General features: G+C 43.3%; 1 protein-coding gene across 2 annotated transcripts in view; it reads right to left on the bottom strand.

Moving 5' to 3' along the window:
* Positions 1 to 17226, bottom strand: part of sgcd (sarcoglycan, delta (dystrophin-associated glycoprotein)) — a 158048-nt gene that overhangs the window by 81899 nt on the left and 58923 nt on the right. The window contains exon 1 of one of the 2 annotated variants that reach the window (XM_041051113.1): positions 16038 to 16487. The exons of the other annotated variant lie outside the window; for it this stretch is intronic. Within the exon in view, the coding sequence (XP_040907047.1) occupies positions 16038 to 16040 (3 nt within the window). The 5' untranslated portion in view covers positions 16041 to 16487. Of the gene's footprint in view, positions 1 to 16037; positions 16488 to 17226 lie in introns of those variants that run through there. 2 annotated transcript variants of the gene reach the window in all.

The raw sequence follows: 17226 nt of genomic DNA, 5'->3' as shown, positions 1-17226 counted from the left end.
GCAATATGAGAAGAAAAGTGAAGTGAGGTTATATTTACAAACTCTGAATCCCCCCGTAAAGCTCTTCTACTGTGTCTATATTTGGGAAGATTTTCCTGATTGTATAATTTCTCCAGCAGCATTAATGTCTAAATCATGGAAACTATATTTATGGCTTTGTTTAAAAATGTCTTTCTTTAAACTTAGATGTAGCCATGGTTTTTTTTAATGGACTGTATATTCAGTTTAAATTGTACAGTGTGAGAAAACATCCCCAGGACCTTGACTCTAATCAAAACTCCAAACACGGTAACAAATTGACCAGTTGAACAGTTTTCAAAGTTTTATAAATGTGCTCACTGCTTGATTTGGTTTCTTATTGCTGCACACACACTGTATTCCATTATGGATCTGCTGCCCTCACACAGTGTATCACAGATCAAATAAATGTGCTGCAGTAATGAAATATAACTCCTCCTTCCTCTGTGCTTTCTACAGTCACCATTCATGCACAAAGAGTACTGATAGCTTTCCAATAAGCTTTTAGGCTACAGGCTGACTGAGAAAAGAAAATGGTGCTTGGTTACAAGCTAAATAATGGCCACTCTCATAAGAGTGGAGGTGTGTGTGTTAAGAAAGCAGAGTTGAAGAGCAGGGTAGGGAGAAAATAAGTGGCAAATTGGAGGCAAATCAAATCATTGGCCTTTGAGTCTTTTTCCCTCCACTGCTGCCGTCCAACGCTGCCTTTTGTTCAGCCAACTATTCATTCGGAGAGCCCGAAGAAAACCCAGCGGTCCAAAAACAAAGTCTGTCTCTGATTAGAGAGAGAAATGAGGTTTTACAAAATGTTATTGGTTATTCCTGCTGCCAAATAGCCAGGCAGCTCCCCATTAGGACTTTTATAGACAACATGTGGACCGGTACCAGGACCCGGCGGCTACTGCCAATGGATACGCCATTACTGGGGCTCGTACACCTCCAAATGTATGAATACACAAAATGGCCGACGGCCAGAGGCGGTTTATTGGCCGTTGCAATGTGTGGGTAAACAGGCATGCGGAGGAGTGTGATCGGCTGAGTGAGAGCATTTACTCAATATTTCACTGACTTGTGGTTCAGGGTGATTGGACAGAACCTCCAGCAGCTTCAGACGGAGGTAAACGCTGCCGCAGAGCTGAGAGCTGAGCAGCCTCGGCTCTTCTCTACATTGTTTTTGGGTTTGTTTTGTTGGAACGGTGCTAACAGGCATGTTCCTCTCCTCCATACAAAGCTACCTCTGCAGCCTTTTACCAAGCATGTCGACTTGTTTTATTGTTTTACCATGTATTGGATTTCTTTGATGCACTGTGCACCCACCTCAGCCATTAACCAGGACTGAACAGATCCAGTAGCTGCTGTCCTGAATTGCTCCTCCATCGCTATTAACTGTCCTGCTCCTCGGTCTGGAGGGGCCTTAGAGCAATTCCTTTTTTATTGTATGGCTGAAGCACCAGAACCTCAGTACACGTTTTATTTTTCCCTTTATAACCCTCAACAACAAAAACAGGAACAGAGAGTTATCAGTGATGCAGTGCAGGCAAAGAGCAGAAGAAATCTGACGAAACTCCGATGAAAACAGCCTCTGCAGCGAAGCAGCCACGTCTTGTTCATCTTTCCATCAGGCCGTTCACAAGATGCACCGAGGATTAAATGTTTTCACAGCCATTTACAAAATGCATTCAACTGCTACTACTCCTGCCATGACTACATCACTCCTAAAAATAATAATGATCTTCATTCAACAGTGTTCTCCAGCTCTCCAGCCCTTTACTGAACAAACCTCTGACAAACCTTCTGTCAGAGCCAAATATTTCAAAGTCACTTGGCTCAGTTTCAACATCTGAGGAATGTACTGACTGTAGACACTCGTGTCCCACTGGTTTCTGCCAGTTTGAGCTGATGATGCTGCTGGACTTCATGCTTCTGCTGAAGACCTTGGACAGCACAACTGGAAACACCTGTCTGCTGCAGGGAGCTATCGATTAAAGGTGCAGCCTGTGAGAGACCTTGGTGATGCAGGACGACCATCTCGTGGCTTGTTGCTATGCTCAGTCTTCAAGCGGTATAAAAATCTTTAGGTGAAACTCACATTAATTCATTCGTTAATTCATCGACTGAATTCTTTCTCTGGTAAATGATCTCTCACATTATTATTTTCCTTTACAGCAGACAAATGTCTCACTGGAATATTTCATTGTTTGAAAAGGGAATATTTGAAAATCTAAAATCTGATATTTCCTGATGCAGAAAATATAAAATGACTGTCTAAGACAAATGTTTTGGTGAGGTGACTTTGCATCTAAGAGCCTAAATCTTTAGCACGGTACTGTACGTCTCTCAAAAACAAAACAAAAGATGGATTTCAGAGATGTGGAGTTTTGGAGGCAGTCAGATCAGAACAGAGAGAAGCCTATTTGATCTGACATGAGGTAGGAGAGTCAATTTAGCCTTTTTCATTTGCTGACTTTCTTAGAGCAATGACTACATATTGTTTTAAGACAGAAATAGAATCGGAAAGTTCCTTTAATGTTCCTGCACCTGGGTCTCTCAGATAAAGGCTCTTGTATTTATCGTACTTGGTAAATAAAGGGTTTTTTTGACCCTTACTCTGAAGTGCACCAGCAGCTCTGCCTTTTGTCCCACGTTGTTGCTCCTCATTAACACTGAGGCCACACTGTCGTGTGCTACAGCTGCTTACTGGCCCATTTCAGATGAGACAAGTGCAGTTAATACTTACAGATACCGAAAAGGTCACAGCATATCAGTAAACAATTCGATGAGAGGTCCAACCTGTTCCGGCTCTGACAGACCTGCTTTTCAGTGATTAAACAAAAACAGAGAAAGGACTGAGAAAACAACCAATTTTACTGATTAATTCTGCCGTACGGACGTGCAGCTAGGCCCGGGGGCCAGCTTGACTGGAGGGCATAATGAATACTTAAACAGCTGAGTAACTTTGGGCTTTTTCTTTTTCTGTTTAATCTGGTACAAATGCAGAAAAGGGAATTTTTTTCTCCTCTCTGTTTTCTAAGTGGCTTTAGCATGCTTGTCAACAGCATTGTTGAGCACATGATTAGGATAATTGGCAAAGCTTGTGCTCGTGGGCCATGTGACAGATATGATTCTGAATTGTAGGTTTACAGTGAGGAGCGACAAGCCACATCTGTTTCTGTCTGTGCTGTGATACATGTTTTAGAACACACATTATTTTTTACATTAGGAAAAAGGAGTAGAACCGTTTCATTTTGTTAGTTAGTCCATGTCATGAGAACTGACCTGAGTCAGACTGGGTCCAAACTATTTCCAGTTTAACCGGGTCTGCTGGGTCACAGGTTATTCCCACATGTGACGGGTTTGTGTGTCAGTATGTCCAGTATGTGAGTATATCTAAGCTCATGCACACGTCATAGAGACAAATGTGTTTTTGGTTGCAGACGGAGAGTCTCCCATTTGGGCTGGGCCCCCTGTTCTTTACTAATTCATTTACGCGCATCAGGTTGGAGTTGTTTTCTACAGGTGTGTTTTGGGCCCATGAGGGTCTCGACAAAGCTAACACACAATAATAGAAGAGTTGAAATACAGTATTGTAGATTGTATACACGCACCGGACCAACCCTGCTAAGTGTGCCCCTTCTGGAGAACATCAGGGGTTTCATTCCACACACTAGGCCTTATAAATCACACCTAACTAGCAACATCAGTGTCTGCTAATGTCTACTTAAAAAAAACCGTCCTGACATGTTTCATTCAAGCCACACAGAACAGACTCTCAGCACAGATCTACCTTTGTACAGCTGAGCCTGTGAACCCTGGGGCGATACTTCACAAGAGTAATTAACTTAATCTTTAATGTCACCAGGAGCTAACAGGCTCTCTGTTAGCATGACTTTATTATCTACTAAAAGGTTTAATCATAGGCTGGATTTAAAGTGTATAGAAGAGACCAGAGAGGACGTCATCACAGCAGAGCGGGACAAAATTCACCTGAAGACATGAGTTTCTGCTGGACGGACACAAGCATCATCAGAGGAAAGGGAGCGGCTGAGGGAAGTGGGAGTGACAGCGCCAAGCTCAGATCAGCACCCTGAGGTGATTAAGACGTGTTGGACTTCAGTCCTCCGTCAGACAGGCAGGGATGGGAAAGACAAAGACAGTTTAGGCAGAAGGAGTGGGGAGGGGGGTGGGGGGGTGCACCCCCTGCCTGACACAGGCAGCTTGGGTGGATTCATGCTGTTGAAGCCAAACTCTGACTCTACCCTCTGCAGCCTCAGCAGAAATCCAGATCCATCAGACCAGGCTACGATTTCCCAACTGTCCGGTTTTGGTGAGTCTGTGCTCACAGGCAGCAAGTTAAAGAAATCCAAATCAAAAACATTCCCACTGCTACAAACTGATAACATCATTACAAGACGTCCACACACTGTGACACCAAAGTGTAAGTGTTATTTTATCCGAGCGGCCTTTGGTTCAAACCAGTGAACCATCACAAGCTTCCTTCTAAATGTTGAGTTAGTGAAGTGGTTAATGACTTTTTAATAAGACTTGTTTTAGCATGTGTATGTGTACAACAAATGAATCCAGAAATTATGAAAATCATCTCAAGGCGCAATTACTCAGACAGAAACGGTCAAATAAACTTTAAACTTTAATCTAAATACAGCGAGAGAGAGACAGAAATGGAGACTTTAAAATGGGTAAGAGGGAGAAACAGAAAAAGAGCAAATGATTGGGTCTGTGAGAGAGAGAGAGAGAGAGAGAGAGAGAGAGAGAGAGAGAGAGATGTAGACAGTCCTCTCAGATCAGACCCAGCACAGTGACAGGTCAGCGCTGTGTGGCTTGCCTTTACCCCAGGACAGAGACAGTGATGCTAAATTGCCTGTCTCCTTTCCTTGCTGTCTCTCTTTTTCTCCCTTCCTCTTTAACTTTCCCTTTTTATTTCTCTCTCTCTCTCTCTCTCTTTATCTCCCCCTCTCCCCCCTCCTCACTGTGAGAGGCTAACATCTTAATCATAATTGTGTCATGAAGCATATACACTCATACGCTTGGCTGTGGAAGCAGCCTGGAGGGAAGTGATGGTGCTGAATAATAACAGCAATAACTTTATTTGCAGAGCGTCTTCAGTAAGAACTTTTCACAGCTTATTCGTGTTTACATGCAAAGACGAACGATGAGACAGAACGTAAAGCAGAATAAGAGTTCAAATTTCCTGGAATCAAAAGATTTCCCAAAAAATAGCACGTGATTTGACTCATTTAGTTTTAGTCTCAGAAAACGAACGAGCACTTTATCATTAGACTTAGAATAGTTGTTTAATAAATTACTTTTATTGCACTTCATTAGCATTTTTCATATTTACTTAGGTCTTAAATACTCTCCTTATTTCTGTGAGTGTATTTAATGACAGTGCCTAGTTTTCAGAAGCAGCTTTGAATCATGCAATTAGATTGGAATTTCTGTGTTTAAGGTGCAGCATCCTTTACAGTGAGTCTACTTCCCATTGGACGATGAAGGATTCACCCACTTTATACTGCAGATGGAGGCTGTTTCTAACAGTTCTGCACAACTCGACCAAGACCCTGCGCTGAAATGTGCTGGTTCAGTGAAGACCAGACTCTTCACATTTATTTGTGTGATTTACACATGTCAAAGCTCCAGTGCGGCACTTAAACATGACTAAACCTACATTCTGACACAGCTGCAGGATGAAGGAAAGTGCTGCTGGCACGAAGACAAAGAAGTGTTTGCTTCAGTGCCTCGGTCTCAGTCATTTCTCAGTGTTTCCTTAGTATCACACAGGGATTGAAGGTGATCCCGAAAATATCAGACACCTTCTACTGGCTCAGCTGCCCATCCATTAGCAGGGTCTCTCTGCCTATTGGACGAGTCTGTGGGAGATTTTTTTTCAGAGGAAGCTTGTGGACTGTCTGTGGCTCAGCAAGATGGCACACAACTTCTCTTTCCAAAACCACAGTAAATAAATATTAATCTCACAGCCTAAAGCAGCTTTCTGGAAACAGATCCTTGGAAGCACAACTGTGGTGTTTGCTGTGGGCTTCTACATTTCTTTTGAGCTCAGTAGGGGTCTCTACCAACCAGAGACAATCTCTCTGGCTTTAAATCAGGGTTCTGTATATCCATAATCCCTCAGTCAAGAACATATTTACAAATGATGCTATTCTATATTTACTGAAGAGTTTTTTTATGACAGAAAAGCAAAAAGAGAATAACTCCATTGTCTTTTTGTCGCTTAGTTAATCCAGTTCTAGCCATCGTCATTCAAAAGCATTCAGGCAGAGACAAAAAGACAAATACCCTCCTTTCCACCAAGTCCAACCTAAACAGACACTCGACTGCTTGTCCCTACCACAGGATATAACCCAGAGGAGCATGTCCTTAGTCGTTATGGTAACAATAATAAACACACAGTTAAGACTGTGGGACGGTTTCAGTTTGGTTAGGGTTTAGGAAAAAAATGGTGGTTTGGGTTAAAATAAGGTTAGAGGACCTTTGTCGTCATGGTTACAGTGAAAGGGTTAGTGAAATGTGAACAACTAAAGTACAACCTAAAGTAAACTGCAGGTTGCTCTGATACACCTTCTCTGATCTCATCTCAGTCACCACCAGTTACCGTCGAAGCCTCTACACAGTTAAACCATCATCAGCTGAGGCGGCTGACAGCCCTGCCTGTTCCTGACGGTGGCAGCCGCCCCCCCCCCCCCCCCCCCCCCCCCGCCTCGGTAACTGCTCATTATCCGAAAATATCTTAATACTGCGTCTGAATTTATCCACCGCTCACGACTGTTCACCGAGGGACGAGCGATTGTCACCAACGTCCGTCGTGCAGACACAGGAAACACGATAGATGACTTCAGGATCAAAGAACTGATCTGAGATGTGTTCAAAACGTTTTGATTTAAACATGTGACGCGTTATAATGACCACACAGAGAATTTTCTAGATGTGAAGCAGTAAATTGTAAATAACTGAATGATTTCAGCCTGAGTTTGGATCCAACAGAGAGGACAAAGGAAAAGACACAGAACACCTCTGGACCATGCAGCTCTGTCCACCACTGATCTGTCTGCATCAGTCGCCATGAGAACAAAACAAGACTTAATAATGACAGGCTGACAGTCCTCAATTAATAAACAGAAGAAAGAGTCTGAGGTGGAACTTGCAAAGTATCGACCAATATCATCTTTCCCTGTGACTGCCGCATGAAAGCTCATTTCATTTATTTTTCAAGAGCGCTCTTTTTGAAGAGCACTTTCATCCAAAGTGCTTCAGAGTGACCCGAGTCCTTCGGTTTTTAGCACAAGTGGGAACAAATAAAGAACCCGCTGAACCTGCAGTGCCACACGGAAACAAGACGAAGGAATTCAGTACATAATACAGGCAATAGGATGATTTACTGAGAAGTGCAGAAAAAGGTAAATATGAAATGTCAACGGAAGAACAAGGAAAGAAAGAATGAAGATCAAGCTCTGGACTCACAAATGAAACTACCCTGGCAAATATCAGATCCCAGGATAAGCACTCAGTTTGGGTTTTTAACTTGGGAGAGGCTCGAAGAAGGAGTGGAGGTGTGAGAAGGGTCGCTAAGGGTCTTAAGACGTCTTTAGATGAAAGCGAGATAGTGGAGCTGATGTCGTTTGGAGACTTTACCTCCCTGGGTGACCGTCGTCTGAAGTTTCAGGTTATTTTTAACTGTCAGATGAAACCAGGTCGAAGGTTTTGACACCTCTGACGCAGGATTCGTAAGCAAGTGTGAGGATTTGCCTGCAAACTTTGAAGCTCTGGAGTTGAAACGTGTTTTGAAAAAAATCCACACAGGTTGAGTGAGAGTGGATTTAACCGATGTCAACCCTCAGAGACTGGAAATGTGTCACCTGCTCTACTTCCTGTCCTGTCCAGGCCCTATGTCTCCGTCACGTTTAAAATGAGGTAGAACTATGAGGTGATGAGTTTGAATACAGTTTTTGCCATTATTCAGCTATTACAGCCTTTTACTCAGGAAGGTAAAAGCTAAATCAAATGGGTATTTAAAAGTTAAGTTTGGGTAATGAGTTTAGTTTTTGTTTTCCACCTGTCCGTCTGACCACTCATGTTCTTGTTCTTACCCATAACCAAGGTAGTGTCAGTGCATAATGTGCAGCCGTCAAATGTTCCTACTCTACAGAGCTGCTCTAACAGAAAGCCAAAGTACATTCACGAAGGGAAAGGTCAGTGATTCTGCATATTATCTAGTTTACAGACAAACAGACCGTTGATGAGATGCAGCTTGTGCAACTGTGAGTTTGTTTCAAGCTCAAAATAGCTCAGCATCCATAATGTCTAATTCTCTTGTCAGCGTATCAGGATTTTTCATGTAACGTGTAATTTCATTTGGGACTAAACCTCTTTGCATTAGTTTCCTCGCCCGTCTGGTTACGAGCTGACTGATGGTGGTTTTGACTTCTCTGCACTTCAGAGATGGTTTCCGGTAAACGTCTGAGGTATTTACTGCACACTGCGCCCATACGCAGCGTCGTTCCAGGTGCTCAGCTGCAACTGTCCATCTTCTCTGAAGCACATTGAGCGTTCATTTGTATGCATGTTGCCTCGTTGTTTGGGAGTCTGGGACTATTTAGAACAACAATTTTTACGGTAAGTGCCAATCGGTCATGCTGTACTCTCTCAGGGACCTGATGGAGTTTAAAAAAGAGAACGACAGATAAGTATACAGAGAGAGAAACAGAGAAATGAGAGACAAAAGTGGAAGAGACAGAGAGATAAACTGAGAGAGAGAATGAGAGAGAGGCTGAAATACCACACAGGAATGCTGCAGAATGAACAAAAAAAACGAGGACAAAAGGAACGGAAGGGAGAGGAGAGAGCAAGGAACCATGGGAGAAAAAAAACCAAGAGAGTAAATGAAAGAGACAAAGAGGGAGATATAGAGATAGAAGTAGAGGAGGCACAGAGGCATCGGCATGTTCCAGAGAAAAGTGGAGGAACAAAGAAGCCACAACCTTGAAGCCGAAGTGGAAAATAAAAGACAGTTAAAGGACAAGTTTGTCCATATTTACATGCCCTTTGTACAATGTTGGAAACTACTGGTGGCTGTAATTATTCCTCCTGTCCATAATCAACCCTGTCCTCTAAATACACACAAACATAACAAAAAGACATGTTTAATGGATGAATCTGCAGGATGTGGACTGAAAGACTGTGGACTTTTCATTTCTTTTTCTACAGTATCACCACATTCCCTCTTTAGTTCCCCCAGACTGAGTCTCCCCTCTGAGCTCTATTGAACAGGATTCCTCCTGCTGGTTGCAGGTGGGTTTGTTGCTGGGACAGAACATGTTAGGTAATAAATATAGATGCAGCTATCAGGCCTTCAGAATGCATTTCAGGACAGAATAAGGACCCATTTCTGGTGCTAGGACGGCAAAGAGCTTCACAGCGCCTGATCACAGTGACCGACAACCCAGCATACATTTAGTCTGAATATTGTATCAACATAAAAAATCCAGCACTGACAAACATGAAAATCAAAATAAATACACAGAAAAATGAGCCACTCCGCGTCACTTGTCATATAACCTGCCTAAAACTCCTAACTGGCACTAAAACATGACAAACTCGTCGCCAATTAACACTTGAAATCCTTCATCATGCTGGTCTGCAGCCGTAATCAGCCTCAGAGTCGTGCAAACATCAAGTTAACGTCTAAGTGCCTCGACTGTTTACTTCAACTGCAGTTAATGGTTTGCCCCCAGACAACAGATGCCAAATTGTTGCCTTAAGATATTTCCTGCTGTTTGAGATCACGGAAAAAGTTTTCTCTCAGTATCTCACCGTGACATCGTGTTAAAGACAGCCGCCCACTTATCTGCAGAAATAAAGGAGTCCACCAACAAACAACAGAATGAGCTCAGAAACATGAGATTCTTAAAGTTTAGCTGCTTTTAAAGTGTTTGAGGATCGAGTTCACACTATGATCTGACCAAACGTGTCTCCAAACACACCTGTGCAATCCTGTATAATTCTACGAAGTTAAATCTTCATTGGACTGTTTGTGTTTTGAGCTGATTAAATAAACATCAGAGACCAATAAAGAGTCTGGTTTGTACAAACTACAATTGTTTTGTACTTTAACACTGAGAGGCATTTTGAGAATCAGCTGAGAGACTATCTGCATGGGCACATAAAACGACACAAACAGCCCTGTAACAAGAGGAGACGAGGCTCTGTGGGCTGTTTCCACTTCAGCCTCGTTCTAACTGACGTCTGGTCTTAGCTTCGACGGATCAAACACCAGGGGAAAAGTCAGGGGATCACCTCCGTCAGAGCGATTCATCCTCTGGGGACCGGTTTACAGTCACAGTTCCCAGTTATTGAATTCTGAACTAAACCCACTGATTAATAAATGAAGCTGCACAAACTTGGATCCAAACCCTGACTGCATGTTCGCCCTGTGAGCAACACCATCAATTAGCAGAGTGAACTCAGCAGAACGAGCCCATTTCCATCAAACACTCATTCATCTGGGTGTCAGCCGTGAAACAGATCTTTCCCATCACCGTTATTTGGGAAAGTGAAAACAGTAGACGAGAAGTTGATTGCAGACATTTACATCTCTGCGGTTTTCCATACTGTAGCCCTCTGTTATGAGTGTTGGGCATTTTATTTTGTTAAACACATGATTTTAATGTTTCAGATGTTTGGCTGCAATCACAGACCTCAGCCAGCACAATCAGCAAGGTAATAAAAAAAGCTATTTCTCAAAAAATAAAGCAAATAAAGGCTCGTGCATGAATCACGGAACACATTCATAACCTGCTTGAATTGAAAGAAAACAGAGTGCAGGCACCAACTTTCCGCGCTCATTCATTTCGTTTCGGCTCTAATTTTATTTGCCTCTCAGTCTGGCTGAACTCTGAGGAAGCCGTAATGATGTGAAATGACAGTGGGCTCTGCCAGACTATCACGCTAAACAAGAACTTTCCCTCTTAATTGACCCGCCTGATGGGTGGATCGCACGTCAGTAAGAAAATAAATACTAAGAAGAGGGTGATGGATGGACCACCAGGTGTCCAGCCAGTTTTACAGACGCAGCTCATTAAACGGTGAAGAACAAAACAGACGCAAAGGAAATGGAGCAAATACACACATATGTCACCACTGTTTCTGTACCTGTTGTTCTTTATCGAATCACCCTGCTGTTGAGGGTTCAGACGACTTTCACCCTGCAGCAAAACGGCCACAAACACGGAAATGACTCTGCAGCACCGTGCCAAGCGGATGTGGGGAGAGGTTGGCTCGGCTACGCCCAAATCCCCAAATTATCACTCACTCAGCAAATCCACCTCTCTTTTCACCTCCTCCTCTCAGACTCTTCTGCCTCTCGTTTTTCCTCTCAAGCCCCCCCACCCCACCCCGGCAGCTTTACTATCCATCTGTCTGCAGGAGGGCGGGGGGGAAATAATAGAAACATGAAAGAAGATTTTATCTGTGAAATAAATCCCCTGAAAAGATCACAGTTGTTTCATTGACTCAGATTTAAAACACTAACAAAACACTGCAAACTAAATCTAATGGGGTAAAGGAAGAGTCTGGAAAACTGTGATGATGTGCAGCAACGAAGGACAAAGCGGTTAGCTTAGCTTAGCATACAGAACACAAAGTTAGCCTGACGCTGTCCATCGGTAAAAATCTACCCACCATCACCTCTGAAGAGCTCTAACTAATAAGTAAAATGATGATTCATTTATTTGTTAGTGAGCCAGGCTAGCTGCTAACACCACCACTTGTTAAGAATACCTGATGGCACAAAGTTGTGGCAGCTGAACACCACAGAACCACCAGAAAGTTGAATCAACACCTCCGGACAATTTCACACTGCTGCCCGAGCAAAGATGTTTCACTCGGTGTTCTGCAGTTCTCAGTAGCACAAAAATAAAAAGGTCTGATGAGTCATTCTTCACAATTATCCAGACTTTGTTTTTTTTTTTACGGCTGCAGAAAGCTGAAGTATGAGTACAGACAACACAGCTCGTGGCCAGCTCTTAAATCTAGTGTATGGTCAGACATATTGCTTAAAAGCGCTTTTGAAGACGAAGAGTGTCCCTGCTCCCAGCTGCATCGGGACGTATTCAGAGGTGCATACGTGCGGGGAAAAGTTTGGCTTTATGTCTGTGGAAACACGTTTGTGACTGCAGTACTCTGAGTCTGGAGCCTATGGAGCCTGTGGTTATAATTAATGTGTATTTTAGCCGTCACACGTTAAATGTCACCACAAGTAAAATCTTTAAATGTGTCTCCGTGTCACATTTATTGCTGGTTTAATTACGTCTACATTCAGTGCAGGAGTTGGAATAAAAGGAGCCATGAATTTTTTCCTCCTGCGCTGAGAACAGGTCTAATTCAAGCACATGCATCAGAACCACAGAGCATTTTCTCTCCTGTCGGCACATCTGGACGTCTGAACTGGTGGTGAAAGTAGCATCATACAACCGTTTCTGCATGTTTTATCACATATGTTCCATGGGTTAGCCCATTCCTGCTTCTGTCTCTGCGTTCATCCACGCTACACAGCACTGCTGCTGTGTTTTACATGATTCTCAGGCTGGAAACCAACAGCCAGCTGAAGTTTCCTTAAAAAACTCAGTTTTGCTGTTAAGCAACACGATGCTTTGATAGTGTTGTGGTTATTATCAGTGGTGGAAGCTAAAAATGCTCAGACTGATTCCTGACTCAATTATAACTCACTCACCGAGTGCTGTTGTCTTTTCCTGTGCTGTGTCCCTCCCTTCCTTTCTCTCTCCCTCTACATGTTCTTGTCTTGCTCTCACAAAAGTACCAAGTTTTCTTTCATAAGAAGTTTAAAAACAGTTTTATAATAATAATAATTATGAAGAAAACTACAGGAATGCGATAATCACAGCCAACTGGTCTCTGTCTGCCTCCTGTTCAGCAGAGCAGTGAGAACCTCATTGCAGAGCTGCTGGTTAGATGTGCAATGTTGACCAGATGAGAAAGAGGCTCATCTTTTGAAGCGCAGCTCTAATGTGCAAACTGCTGCTGCAAATATGTGTCAGAGAGGATAAAACCTCCAGACACTCTGGGCAAACAGCAGACAGCTCTCAGCGGTGGCCTGGAGAGACCCTGTTGACTTTTGCTGCACTGCTCAGAGGGTGAAACGCTGCCAGAGTCACAGACAAGGCTCCAACCTGAGCCAGTGTCAAAACCCAGCATGAAAACTGCAAAAAATTTAAGTTAAAATAACGATTGGATTTGTGTGTGTGCGTGTGTAGGTTTGACTGTGTGTATTTGTGCATCTGTCTTTACTAAGAAGCAACAGAAACCTGGAAGCTTTGTGCAGACGGACAGTAAAAAGCACATGAAGAGACAGAGAGTCGGGGTCGGCGGCGGCGAGGTCGGGGGCATATTTGGAGCTCTGTCACTGTTCCTAATATAACTGAGTGGAGCGACAGCTGCTGTGCGTCCTGGAGCAGGTGGGCCGTGTTACATGTCAGCCACAGAGGGAGGGAACGGACTCAGGAGCTTCCTGGTGGCAGAGGCAACTTCAGACAAATGTAATCAATGTATAAACAAGTGCAGAGACTAAAAATGGCTGCTGGCTGCCCATAAGACACAGAGGTAGCTGCTAATTTCCTTTGTCTCTTCCTGTCTGTCTTTGTTTCTAATTAGGGAAGCAAAAACAAAGCTTTCCTGATCCCTGGGTGAACTCAGAGTTTTCAGAGAGAAGCATGAAGATGATTCTCCTCAGAGCTTCACTGAGATTTTTCATATGAATAAAAGGCATTAAAAGATATATGAAAATATATATATATTAAATTGCAAGAGTTGCAACACCGTCTTCCGACATGGTACCTAAGGCAGAATCAGCAATCCAGCCCGCCGATCTCTGCAGTAGATAACGGATAAATGGTAACAGATTAATATAGTAATGATCCACGAGCTTGTTTCAGTCGTGCTGAGCTGTGGAAACTTGTGATTAAGTAAATGTCCTTCAGACACGTCCAGTAATCAGAGCTAGTTTGTCAGGAAAGTGGGAGAACACCCTGTTCAAGAACTTTTAATTTGATGATGCAACAGCACACGACTCTGCTGTTTATGTGAGCTCTAAAAGGAAGAGCTAACTTTCTTAAAACCAAACTTAAATTACAAACTGTAGATGCAGTAAATGGGTAACTTTCACACTGTGCACACAGTGTTTACCAAAAGGTGTTTGTTTCATCCAAAGCATCTCAGAAGAGTCTGTATCGGTCTGAACAGAGCTCGACCTGATGAATCAGACACCTTAGAAGCATCTGATTTGTAAATTCTCATGTTTGTGACCATCCTCAGCAAAAAAGTAAATCTGCTTCACCTCCGTCTAATCAAGTGCAGCCAGACTTCTGTCTCATCACAGTCATGAAGGTCTGCAGAAAATCTCGTCCAAAAATCAGGATAATGAGACCTTTGCAAATCCTGAGGCAGCAATTCCGAGTTTGTAAAGTCTTCTGGAGAAGGCACCACTCATTGGCTTTCTGTCTGGATATAAACAAGCTCTCACTAGTGAAATATTAAAGAGTAACTGAATGCTAGACTTTTTTTTTTTTAAGCTATTAGGGCAGAAGGTGGGTGGTCTGAAGCATGCAGGTTTGTTCGTGAGGACAGACGCAGTGTATCTGCTCATATTTTGTCAATAAATAAAAGTTTGATATGTTTCTGTTGATGAATTTACTTTTTTCCCCACAACAGAAACTGCTGACAATGGGAATTATTCTAAAGCTGACCACAGCCTCGTTCCTCTTGAGGACTTCAGACTGGGTTCAGGTTTGGACTGGGTCTGGGTGTCTAACCTCAATATGTTTTGGTAACCACCAAAATGTGTGAGGAGCACAGACCAGTGAAAATGCACTTCTGAACGTCTGGTAAAGTTCGTTACCTTGTTTAGCTTTTGTTCTTTGATCAGATTCCTCCTGATAAAAATCCTGCCAGTTTTATCTGATTCGACTGAACTAAAACTCTGCTATGAAAAATTTAACATTTGAGAGATTCGGGCTCTTTTGTTGACTGATAAAAGTTTTTGTTTTTTTTCCTTGATTCCAGATAAGGTGTAGAAAATGTTTTCTTTGGTATCGTGCTAAAATTCAGGTACTGTGATCAGCATTAGTTTCAAACAATAAGCAGCCCGAAGGTGAACTTGTCCCAAAACACACAAGACTTCACTTCAGACGGAGCTAAACTTGAACTTCTCCAAGTAGATTTAAAAAAAGAAATTACGTTCACCCTCTGAGCAACACAGAGACACACACAGACACACACACACACACACTCTTCATCACAGATGAGCCAGCCACTGATCCCTCCCACCCTGAGCAGAAGCAGAGTCAGTGTTGAGGTATGTGCCTCCTCCCCTACAGTCGAACCCTGACAGTCGGCTGCAGTCTGTCCACACTCAGCTTCTTGTTGCTTATTTATAGCAGCTTGTTTCCCAGAGGGACAAAGTAATTGAAACCAAATGTGTTGCTGGGACTGATATGGGGAAGTGGGCGGTCAGCCCACCCACCCACCCGTCCTCCTCCTCCTCTTCTTTATACACAAACATTGAGTATAGAGAGAGAGAGAGAGAGAGGGGGAGGGGGGGGGGGGGAATCACTTTTCCTGCAATTTCATTTCTGAAAGAAACAGAGAAGAAAGTTCCCGAGCTTCATTTCGTCCAAACTTCTCGGTTCACGACAAATAAATTAATTGAGCTGCTTCAGTCTCGGGGGCTCTGTATGTGTAAAGCAGCTGTAATGTAAAATGGGAAGCACAAAGTGGGGAAGAAAATGGAAACAGCTCTTCCAACAGAAACAAACTAACTGCGAACTGAAACAGAGGAACCGCAGATTTAATTCAGTCCACTTTCTGAAGGAATAAAGTAGCAGCAGTCAAAGCTCTGCCCACCTCCCCGCCCACCGCAGCCACACCAACACCACAGTTAATGAGCAGTCCAAACAAGGCAGAGAAGCCAAACTTACCATGCTTTCTTTCCTGTCTCTCTTGACCGTCTTGTTTCCTCCTTATTACTATCCTTACTTCCCCTCTGTGTCTCCCCTCTGGGCTCCCGGTGAGCTTTGCACAAAGAGTGTCAGGCAGATGAAAATAGGACTGAGTTGCTGCTAAGAAGCTGCATGAGGCCTTCACTGACCAACTCAAAGTCAGGCAGCCACCTCTCTCTTTCTCTCCCCTCCCCGCTGCCTTGCTCTCTTGTCAGCTTTTCCAATAACACACTGCTTCCCCGCCTCTTTTGGCCAAGTCCCCCGAGTTGTTGGCTGTTTCCTGGACGCTTGCTGGACTCCTGTGACCCGACTGTCTCCCTCTTTTCTCTCGTTTTTTTTTTTTTTTTTTTTGAAGACTGCTGCTCTGCCGTGTGTGCGTGGAGAGTCTTGTTGCTCCAGCCCTCTGTCTCACTCGGTTGCAGCCCTGCCTTCCTGCCAGATTTAGAACCAGAGACACATGTGGGCTTCTGGTTTGAAGTTTAAAGAGGCGGGACTTGCCTGAGAGTGTTGTGTTGTCATGACGACCCGACCTTTTCCAGCAGTTTGAGCCCTGCCCCTCATGCGTTTTATGAGCAAGTACATGGGGGCGTGTTTGGGTATCTTTTCTTCACCTCAGTGTACTTTGTGTGTATTTTTGTGTAGCAGAATATTTTACATAGATGAATACAGCGAGACCTGTCTGCTGGATCCTTTGTGTATGGACTCATATTTAAAGCACAGTCTTGGAAGACAGAACAGAGACTATGACTAAGACATCTTATTGAATAACAGGTCTTCAATGAGTGGGTGGGTGGGGTCTATTTTTGAATATTTTTCCCTTGTTTTGACCATTGTTTTTGTTTTTTTTTGGTTTTCTGTGCTTGAAGGTGAATATATATTGACAACTGTAGCTGCTGTACTGGTGGACACTCTGGATAGTTGTGTGACATACTGTGAATTCAGAGGTGACAGATCTGGAAACACTCTTATATGTTGCTTTTGGTGATATGGGTTGTTTAGGAACTGACAAGTTAATGACACTTCAACAGAAAACAGCTTCTGGAGGATTTTAACAGCAACACACCAACACTTTCAACCACTGCAGTCTGTAAAATGTACTTTATTTCAAGTCAAGTCCAGTTTTAAGTCTCAGGTAGGTCAAATCTCAAGTCTACGGCGTCATAACGTC

The sequence above is a fragment of the Toxotes jaculatrix genome, chromosome 12 (genome assembly GCF_017976425.1).
Source record: "Toxotes jaculatrix isolate fToxJac2 chromosome 12, fToxJac2.pri, whole genome shotgun sequence".
NCBI lineage: Eukaryota > Metazoa > Chordata > Actinopteri > Toxotidae > Toxotes > Toxotes jaculatrix.
This window is presented reverse-complemented; position numbering and strand designations above follow the sequence as displayed.